The sequence below is a fragment of the Asparagus officinalis genome, chromosome 7, assembly GCF_001876935.1.
Source record: "Asparagus officinalis chromosome 7, Aspof.V1, whole genome shotgun sequence".
Classification (NCBI taxonomy): Eukaryota; Viridiplantae; Streptophyta; class Magnoliopsida; order Asparagales; family Asparagaceae; genus Asparagus; species Asparagus officinalis.
Window position 1 is genome coordinate 77,912,333 of NC_033800.1, and position 11,117 is coordinate 77,923,449.

General features: G+C 42.8%; 1 protein-coding gene across 1 annotated transcript in view; it reads right to left on the bottom strand.

Moving 5' to 3' along the window:
• Nucleotides 1–10,697, bottom strand: part of LOC109847402 — a 19,502-nt gene extending 8,805 nt beyond the window's left edge. Inside the window, exon 1 of the mRNA XM_020416633.1 lies at nucleotides 10,504–10,697. Coding sequence (XP_020272222.1) covers nucleotides 10,504–10,697 — 194 coding nt within the window. The remainder of the gene's footprint in view (nucleotides 1–10,503) is intronic.

Here is an 11,117-nt window from a genome sequence, read left to right on the forward strand (position 1 = left end):
GCGCCTGGCCCGCCCGAACTTTTGGCCACACACGGTCACCACTGGTGACCTTTTGGTCGGCCCGGGCTGGGCCAGCAACGGCGCGGGCGGCCGTTTGACACAACATCACCTCACTGGCTGTGACCGTTGTCCCGGGCCGCCGGCCGTTTTCACACAACGGTCATTCACTGGCTGACCGTTGGCCCCGAGCCGGGCTACCGGCACGCGGTTGCCTAGGGCCGGAGTGGACCCGCTCCGCCCTGTTGTCCTGGCCCGGTACCGGCTCGCCTGAGGCAACCGACCCGGCCGGGAACCCGGCCTGGCCCGCGGACAGGCTATTTTGCAGCGCTACCTTCCTTATAAAAAATTCTACCATACCATTTTTAGCATTTTTGTCCCCCCTGTTACCTAATTTTCCCCCCTCTTCCAAAGGTATATAAACTTTAGATGAATTCTCCCCGGCTCCGCTGCCCTCCCCCACGAACCGGCCCCTACGCCCAAAAAATTTCCACCATTTTAGAAGTAACAAAAAATTCATCTGTACTCCATTTAGATTCTTAAGTCGCTGTGCTGTGAAAATCACGTGCATCCGAATGGATGAAAGTGCATCGATGCGACAAAACTCATTTATCTCTTTGTAATAAATTTAAAAGGATTTTCACAAATCAATTTAAGAATTTTATCCAAACATTTAGATTTAAATTAATTTAATTAATGAATAGTAATGTTAATTTAATACTAGCATGCCCGCCATACACTATGATGTTGCGATTGACACTCTCTAAGATCATGAAGAGTGCGTTATAGTTGAATTATTAAGGAAAAATAATTTTATAAGACTTTTTTGCGATTTTAAGTATAAGTGCATTCCTATACTTTTTTTGGAATGTGACGGATATTTTCATATATTTCCAAGTATGGAGGCCATTTTAGCGCTCCAATATTGTGACTTGCAAAACAATCGCGAAAATAAAAAAGTTAGTAGATTAGAAGCCTCGAGCATCTCATGATGTACATGGAAACCACAAAATCAACAACATCGTATGAATGTAAATCAGCTTCATAGCCCCAAACTCCCCCCCACCCCCCCCCCCCAACCCAAAAAAAACAAAAAAAAAGTTTCACTTTTTTTAATATAACCCAATAAATATTAGAAATGTCACCTAAGCACCTTAGATCTGATTGTGTATGTGAAAATCACGTGCATCCAAATGACAAAATGCACATCATGAAGAAAACCACATTTATGTTTTTTTAATAAATTAAAAAGTAAATTTCTCAAAATCCTTCTAAATTTTATCCAAATTAGAGATTAAATTGATTTACATAATGAACTAGTTATTTTAATTTAATAACTAGTATCTTGGTGCACGCAACACATAATATAAAGAAGTGTTATAATTGTATTGTTGAAGGGAAAAAAGTAATTTATAAGATTTTAAAGGATATTTTCAAGTGTAAGGGTGTTTCTATAATTTTTCTAAGTGTTACGGCGTTTCCATGTTTTTTCCCCGAGTTAGGCATTTTCTTAGTTTTTCCAAGTATGAGGGCATTTTAGGTACTCTAAAATGCAAAAGGGGAGTTTCTCTTAAGGGCCGGTTTGTTTGCCCCAAAAAAAGGGGAAATCAAAGAAATGGAAAACTATTAAATCAAAGAATTGTTTTGGGAGTGTTTGGTTTGCTAAAAAAAAGAAGAAATCAAAGAAATGGAGATGAGTTGTCACCTTATTATAGGATGATGTGAGTGATTTTTTAAGAAAACTTGTTTTGATGTTGTTTGGTTGGCGAAAAAAATAAGGAAATGAATTATAAGAAACCAATTTCTTAAAAAAGTTTGTTTGGTTCTTTCTTAAAAATAAGAAAATAGATGAGATGAGATGAGCTGTCATTGTATTATTGGGTGATGTGATCGTTCTTTCTTAAAAATAAGAAAATAGATGAGATGAGATGAGCTGTCATTGTATTATTGGGTGATGTGATCTAAGATTAAGAAAAGCGTTTTCACAACTTTTTGGGATGAAAACAAAAAAATAAAATGTTAACGAGATGAGATGAGTTGTCACAATCTTATTGGATGATGTGGGTGTTATTTTCTTCGACCAGGCCCGCATTTGGGCTTGCGACTGTCCCACTTTGACATAAACATGTCTGCTAAGAAGTCTCTTTACGGATTGAAGCAATCACCGCGACAATGGTACAAGAGATTCGACGGCTTTATGATTGTCCGAGGGTACACGAGGAGCCCATATGACCCGTGTGTTTATATGCACAAGCTACAGAATGGTGGGTATATCTATTTGCTGTTATATGTTGACGATATGCTCATAGCTTCCAGGAATACTTCATCTATTAGAAAGTTGAAAAAAGAACTGTCATCCGAATTTGAGATGAAGGATCTTGGAGAAGCAAAGAAGATATTGGGTATGGAGATCGAGAGAGACAGTGTGAAGGGGAAGTTGAAGTTGACACAGAAGAGTTACTTGCAGAAGATGCTGAAGAAATTTAGTTATGATGGCAATGCCAAAGCGGTGAGTACTCCATTAGCTCCCCACTTTAAGCTATCAGCTAAGATGTTATTGACTCCTCTTCTTCCTCAATTGTAGTATGCGTCCCAACATTATACCAAGCAATACTAGGTTATCATTGGCACCATATTTCTACAACAAAGCATACCTATCTCTTTGGAAGACTACCTTTTTTCAGATCCACCACAGTTCTACAGTTTCAGCCGGAAATTTATGATAACTTATGTATTAACATATATGTACATAATGAAGAAATCAGGGGGCTGTAAAATAACATTATCTACAAAATATGCGAATAATGACAGAAAAAATGTTAATAAGGGTATAAAAACGAGAAGCCAATCATGTAGGTCGTCTGGAGACATTTACAATTTAAAGTCATTTTCCTAGCAATCTTAAACTCTCCCAGAAACTATTACCCAGGAATGAAACTGAGATCAAAAGAAAACACATTCCATTAAGGAATGAACGCCAGGAAAATGATGTACTTTAAAATATTGAAAATATCCTGATTTTATGACTTCATATATGATCAAGCAATTGAAAGATCTATGGATATGTGAATTCTACTCAAGTAGTATGTTTTCTGACCATCTAAAAGGCATTATCACAAATTAATTTATATATACTTTACCATTTTCTTGAGAAATATTTGCTAAATAGATATCAGCAATCACCTTGCAATGCATTCAATGGTCCCTTAGTGAATGATAGCTTGCTCGAATTCTACTATACGAATGAAAGATAACAGACTAACTGTGATGTGGGGGCCACGGCTACCACGTGAATGCAGAGAGCCAGCGGAAAAAACAGCGGACAAAATCCTTTGGCCCACGCGTGAACATCAAAGCCCACCCGAAAGTCTTGTATAAAACCCTTCCCTAGGGTTTTGTGCGGCTTAGAGCAAGGACGTGATTTTTGCGGCTTCAGGAGTTCGGAAGCAGAGGGCGTGCAAAAGTTGGGGGTTGATTTTGAGCGGCTGTTTTGTGCAAACCGAGGAGAAAAAGGCAGCGGCTAATTTTGAAAGCAAAGTCCTTTGTTTATTGTTCTTTGATTTGTGTACCCCTTTGAGAGAGATTTTGTAAGAGGGATTTGAGAGTTTGTTTGAGAGGGTTTAGATTGTGAGATTGTAAACCCTAGTTGTATCTCTCCCTCTAATAGTAGATCTCCCCCTCCTTGCCCCGTGGACGTAGGCTATTTGCCGAACCACGTAAAAGTTGTGTTCTTGCTGTGATTTGTAATAGCTTGTAGGATCCCTCGACAGGTCAGTCCTAGAACTGATGAGAGGAAGAGCCGATATCTCACTTGGTTGAGATATCCGCTTCAGATTCTTGTTTCCTTGGTGAGACGGGAATTCTTATCGATCTAATCTCTCTTGTTGTGCTGCCGAAGTGCTGCCGAAATTTCCGCTGCGCACAACATGTTCTACATCAAATTTACCCCCCAAAATTTAAACTTCCAAAAGAAAATTCTAGTATGACGAGCGAGCGGGCAGCGGTAGGATGAGGGTCGGTGGGAGACTGAATCCGCGCGCGAATAATTGAGTGGCTGGATGAGCATGGAAATTTTTCTTGATGCTTACTTATCCATGACGTGGTGCCTAAATTACATGTGCGGTGTTGCCGCCGCACTAGACCGTACATTTGAGGATGGAGGGAGGCATGCGCTTGATGGATACACGAGTGAGTATTTTAATTTAATTTAATCGATGGGAATGAGTACGGAGATATCATTGGAATAATAATGTAAAGGACAGCTCATTGAGAGAAACACATAAAACAGATGAGCAAGCTCCCAATTGTCAATGATATGTAGGTTACAACGAACCAAGCCAAATATTTTGTAGGACAACAAATACAGTCGCAATAAATGGCATCTTTATCCATGAACCGACTTAGCTTATCTCTGATATAGTAATAACTTATGTGGCCCTTGAGATTTAGTTCAGATTCATAGGATAGAGAGTGAATCGAATTTTAAGATCCCTTTTTTCAATATATTTATCTCATAAATTCACTGATAATGGTGTGATACCAACAACAGTAATGATAATGAGGATGCCGATGAGGATGGTAACGATCGATGTGTTACTTAAGCAGCAGAAGAGCCCCGTAAATCCTCCTGGCCTCGCACAACCTGAGATGGGCCTGACAAATTTACATCCTTGTATGAGAGCACTGTGAACGAACCCGAGAAGGCCCAGGCCCACGATGATTTTTTGACGAAGTTGATTGTTTGAGCCGCGTTTTTCAACACGGAACGCCTGCCTATATAAGTGATATGTTATTAGGGTTTTGAGGCAAGCAAGGAGTTTGTTTAATCGAGGCTGCGACAGAAAATCACAGCAGAGCAGGAGATTTGATTTTCGGCTTGGTGTGTTGCGGCTACAAAGAAGGTGCAAAAGAAAAGAAGAGGCTTTTCTTTTAGGGTTTATTTTGTGGATCCTTTTTTAGAGATATTGTGAGGGATCTGAGAGTTTGTTTGAGGGTTTAGTTTGTGAGTGATTGTAAACCCTAATTGTATTCTCTCCCTCTATTAGTAGATCCCCCCCTCCTTGCCCCGTGGACGTAGGCAATTTGCCGAACCACGTAAAAACTATTGTGTTTGGATTTGTACCGTTGATTTGATTTGTTTGGCCTTTATCTCGACGTTTGTTTGATTTGGTTCTCGAAGCACGCTCGTTTGGTTGTCTGGCCTTTATCTCGACGTTTGTTTGATTTGGTTCTCGAAGCACGCTCGTTTGGTTGTCCCGCTTCCGCGACGCGCACAACAAGTGGTATCAGAGCAATTGTGAACGAACCCGAGAAGGCCCAGGCCCACGATGATTTTTTGACGAAGTTGATTGTTTGAGCCGCGTTTTTCAACACGGAACGCCTGCCTATATAAATGATATGTTATTAGGGTTTTGAGGCAAGCAAGGAGTTTGTTTAATCGAGGCTGCGGCAGAAAATCACAGCAGAGCAGGAGATTTGATTTTCGGCTTGGTGTGTTGCGGCTACAGAGAAGGTGCAAAAGAAAAGAAGAGGCTTTTCTTTTAGGGTTTATTTTGTTCATCCTTTTTTAGAGATATTGTGAGGGATCTGAGAGTTTGTTTGAGGGTTTATTTTGTGAGTGATTGTAAACCCTAATTGTATTCTCTCCCTCTATTAGTAGATCCCCCCCCCCTCCTTGCCCCGTGGACGTAGGCAATTTGCCTCTCCCTCTATTAGTAGATCTCCCCCCTCCTTGCCCCGTGGACGTAGGCAATTTGCCGAACCACGTAAACATTGGTTGTATCGCTTTTGTGTGATTTGTAATAGTTTTTTAGGTTCCCTTGACGCGCAGTCCTAGAGCTGACGAGAGGAAGAGCAAATATCCCACTTTGATGGGATATTAGGCTTCAGATTCTTGTTCCCTTTGAGAAACAAGAATTCTTATTGCGACCTAACTCTTGTTGTGCTGCCGAAGTGCTGCCGAAATTTCCGCTGCGCGCAACAAGTGGTATCAGAGCCCAGATTTCAGATCTGGGGTTTTTTGGTGGAGGAATATTCTTGTGTGAAGCTTGGTTCTTGGAGTTCTCGGCTTCGGTGGAGATAGTATTAGGAGTTGCCGTTGGAGATTTCGCTTTCCTCGTGTGGTTAGGAAATCTATTTAGAATCAGATCTAGGGTTTAGTTGGGTGGTTCCTAATTCTATCAAATTTGTTCTTTCTCTACAATTTGGAGTTGGTTCGCAATGGGAGAAGAAGGTGAAAGAAGCAAATCGATGGCGAGTACAATACAAGTTGGTTTTCAGAACACTAAGATTATTGTGGTGAAGTATGACGGTAAAATCAACTTTGGTTTGTAGATGAGCGACGTACAGGATGCGCTCAATGCTCAGAATTTGGAAGAGACCATCATGGTCCACGAGAGACCACCTAAATATGATGAGGCGGTATGAGAAAAAATGAATAGGAACATTTGTGGGGTGATCAGGTCTTGTTTGGAACAGGAGCTGAAATATGATGTGATTGGGGTGACGTCTGCAATGAAGATGAGGGAAATTCTCAACAATAAGTATCTCACAAAGAGTATTGAGAACATGTTGCACTTGCTGCGAAGACTCTCCAGATTTCAGATGTCCAGAGGCACCTCGCTAGCGGCTCATGTGAACAACTACACTAAGTTGTTGTCGGACTTGGCGAATATTGATGAGAAGATATCGGATGAGTACAAGGCGATTATTTTGTTGGGCTCCTTACCGGATGAGGAGTATGATACCTTCGTGATCACTTTGTTGAACGGGAGATCTTCTATCAGCTATAGTGAAGTGACTAACGCTTTGACCAATTACGATTTGAGGAGGAAGGACAATGAGACTTCCCGCGCTAGTACTTCAGGAGAGGCCTTGTTGACGAGAGGTAGAAGCCCATATCCGAAAGGTGGTAATAGAGGAAGGTCAAAGTCAAGAAGCCGCCATCAATTAACAAAGAACCAATGTGCATTTTGCAAGGAGCAGAGACATTGGAAGAGAGACCGCCCGAAGCTCAAGGAGAAGGAAAATGGCAAGAAAAAGGGCCCGAAGGCCAATGAGGTGAACGTTGCGAAAGGCGATGATTCCGATGATTCGTGCTTTTCTCTACTGATTACTCCGGAGGTGAACCATGTGGATGCATCAGATTGGATGCTTAATTCTGACGCTACTTTTCATGTGACCCCTAGGCGAGACTGGTTTGCATCTTTTGAGAAAGTTGACGGGGGCGTTGTTGTCATGAGAAATGATCAATCCTGTGGCGTTTGTGGGATAGGTACCGTACGGATTAGGATGCACGATGGAGTAGTCCGTGAGTTAAAGGAGGTGAGATTTGTTCTTCAACTGAAGAAAAATCTTATCTCAGTTGGATCTTTGGAGGCGAAGGGATTCAAGGTGACTTTCAAAAATGCTGTAGCGAAGGTTACTAAGGGATCATTGGTGGTGATGAAGGGAGTCCGTAATCGGAATTTTTATTATCTGAAGGGAAGCACCGAGATTGGCCAGGTTACTTCGGTTATTTTAGAAGCGGACATGAGCAGACTTTGGCACTATAGGTTGGGGCACACAGGTAAAAAGTCACTGCAGGCATTGTGCAAGCAGGGGCTATTGAAGGGAACCAAGAGTGGGAAGATTGAGTTCTGTGAGCACTGTGTTCTTGGCAAGAAGACGAAGGTGAAGTTCGGGACTGCCATTCATCAGACGAGGGGCATCCTGGATTACGTGCACACAAACGTTTGGGGTCCCACCAAGACTGCATCACTTGGTGGTCGACATTGGTTCGTCACTTTTGTAGATGACTATTCTAGGCGTTGTTGGGTGTACACCATGACGAAGAAAAGTAAAGTCCTAGATTTGTTTGTGGAGTGGAAGAAGAGATTGGAACTGCAGACTGGGAGAAAGATCAAGACGTTGCGATCCGACAACGGTGGTGAGTATACTTCAGACCCCTTTTTGCAGCTATATCGAGACGAGGGAATAGAGAGACACTTCACGGTTAGTCATACACCGCAGCAAAATGGGGTGACAGAGAGGTTGAATCGGTCTTTACTGGAGAAGATCCGATGCTTATTGTCGCAGAGTGGTTTGGAGAAGATCTTTTGGGCTGAGGCACTTACATATGCGAGCCACCTCAGTAATAGGCTGCCTTCATCTGCGATTGAGGGGAAAAACCCTATGGAGATGTGGTCGGGAAAGCCAGCACATGACTATGACTAGCTCAAGGTATTCGGGTGCCCTGCATATTATCATGTTAGAACTGATAAATTGGAACCTCGAGCTAGGAAGGCCATATTTGTAGGATTCAAGCGTGGTGTCAAGGGATACATGCTTTGGGATCCAGTTGATAAGAAAATTGTGCTGAGTAGGGACGTCACGTTTGATGAAGCTTCTATCTTGAAGCTTCCAAGCTCTCATCAGGTGGAGAGCGACCCGACGGAGGAGATATCGCAGGTGGTGGAGATCGATGCAGCTCCACATTGTCCAGATGGTACAGTATCCATGCAGGTGCCGACTGAGGTGACGCCAGGCGAGCACGACGGTGACACGGAGGATACGAGTACAAATGTACAGGATCAGGAACCGACGGCTCAGGTTCAGGATTCTATTGCGGTTCGGAGACAGAGGAGAAACATACAGATGCCAGCACGGTATGCCGACACTCTGGTGGAGAGTATCGATGAGATGGTGCCTACTACATTCAGAGAGGCCGAGCAGAGTTCGGAGGCTGATTCGTGGCAGGGGGCTATGCAGGAGGAGATGGAATCTCTTCATAAGAACGATACATGGGAGCTTGTTGAGCTTCCAAAGGGGCGGAAGGTAATTGGTTGCAAGTGGGTATACACGAAGAAGGAGGGCATTGAGGGCACTCCATTGAGGTTCAAAGCTAGGTTGGTTGCGAAGGGCTATGCACAGGAGGAAGATATTGACTATAATGAGGTTTTCTCTCCGGTAGTGAAGCACTCTTCGATTCGGATTCTGCTAGCTTTGGTGGCACAGTATGGTTTGGAATTAGATCAGTTGGATGTGAAGACGGCATTTCTTCATGGTGATCTTAATGAAGAAATATATATGACTCAGTTATTGGGATTCCGAGCTGTAGGGAAGGAAAAATTAGTTTGCAAACTGAAGAAATCGCTATACGGTTTGAAGCAGTCTCCTCGACAGTGGTATAGGCGATTTGATGGTTTTATGCTTGGTCATTCGTACACTCGGAGTCAGTTTGATCCTTGCGTATATTTTCGCAAGTTGAAAGGAGGTGCGTATATTTATTTGTTGCTCTATGTCGATGACATGTTGGTTGCCTCTATTTCCAGGTCGGCTATAGATGAGTTGAAAGTTCAGCTTTCAAATGAGTTTGAGATGAAGGACTTGGGCGAGGCGAAGCGCATTTTGGGAATGGAGATCTGCAGAGACAAGAAGAAGGGCAGAATTTGTTTGACACAGGTGGCTTATTTGAAGAAAGTTCTACAGCGATTCCATGTTAGCATGGATACGAAGCCAGTTGGTGTACCTTTGGGAGCCCATTTGAAGCTTTCAGCTGTTCTTTCACCAAAGTCAGTTGAAGATCGTGAGTTGATGTCGAAGACTCCATATGCGAGTGCGGTTGGAAGCTTGATGTATGTAATGGTATGTACGAGACCAGATTTATCACAGGCGGTAAGCATGGTATCAAGATACATGCATGATCCAGGAGTGGGTCATTGGGACGCAGTGAAATGGATTTTGAGGTACATTCGAGGTACGCTCAATATTGGTTTGGTTTATGAGAGGGACACTAAAGGTGGGAAGTTATGCATTGGTTATGTTGATTCAGATTATGCCGGGGATTTGGATAAGCGCCGGTCTACTACGGGGTATGTGTTTACTTTGACCCATGCGCCGGTGTGTTGGAGATGCACCTTACAGTCTACAGTGGCTTTGTCTACGACGGAGGCAGAGTATATGGCAATTATGGAGGCTGTGAAGGAGGCTATTTGGCTTCGAGGACTTTTGGAGGAACTTGGTATATCACAGAGGTCCGTCACTATTCATTATGATAGCATGAGTGCTATCTATTTGGCGAAGAATCAGGTTTTTCATGCGAGAACGAAGCATATTGACGTTCGTTATCACTTCTTTCGGGATGTTCTTGAAGATGGCGATGTGGAGATTGTTAAAGTCCACACGAAGAATAATCCGATAGATATACTCACTAAGGTGGTTCCGAACAACAAGTTTATTCATTGTCAAAACTTGTTGCACATTCGTGATTGTTGAGGCCGTTGACGGCCATTTGGATGAACTACGGGAGGCTTGATTCCTTGGGTAAGAGGATACGTAGGCAGTCTTTATGATGCAGCCGGTTTTGTATTAGTTTCGATGGGGGTGAGATTGTTTGGACTCTCGTTCGGGTTCTCGACTTGTTGTGGATTGAGTTCGTACTGGTCACAACAAGTGGGACATTTGGATGCTTTGGTGTCGGCTCAGTTTTGGAAGAAACTTCACCGAGGTGGAGAATTGTGAACGAACCCGAGAAGGCCCAGGCCCACGATGATTTTTTGACGAAGTTGATTGTTTGAGCCGCGTTTTTCAACACGGAAGGCCTTCTCCATCAAACGACCTTGCGCCATCCCATCGCCACCTCCCCCCTCACGCACGTGCCTTCCCTGTTGGCCGTCACCCCTTTCGACATCATCGACGACATCTCCATCCCTCTCTCTCATTACCGTTCCCCTAAATCAAGTCATCCTCCTACCATAATTTTAGCTACTCCCACTCGCCGAAATCAAGTCCTCTCTGGCCCATTGCCATCGTCTATTCATGCCGCCGGTGACATGTAAGTACTCCTCTTACTCTAAACCCTAACACTAATTTTCCCTTCCTCAAAACCCTAACCCTAATTTTAATTTCTGACCTTAGTTTCCCTCCCTTTTATAGCAAATTATTTGCTAGTTACTCCTCTTATTTCAGCCAAGAAACTTAAGGTAATTTCTACAATTTTTCTTAATTTTTTTCATACAGTTTGTGATATTGTGATAAGCTTAAGGTAATCTCTACAATTTTCTTAATTTTTGTAATTAGATAATATGGGAGGGTGATGTTGTAAAGTTCTCATTTTTGTTATACAGTTTGTGACAAAAAAT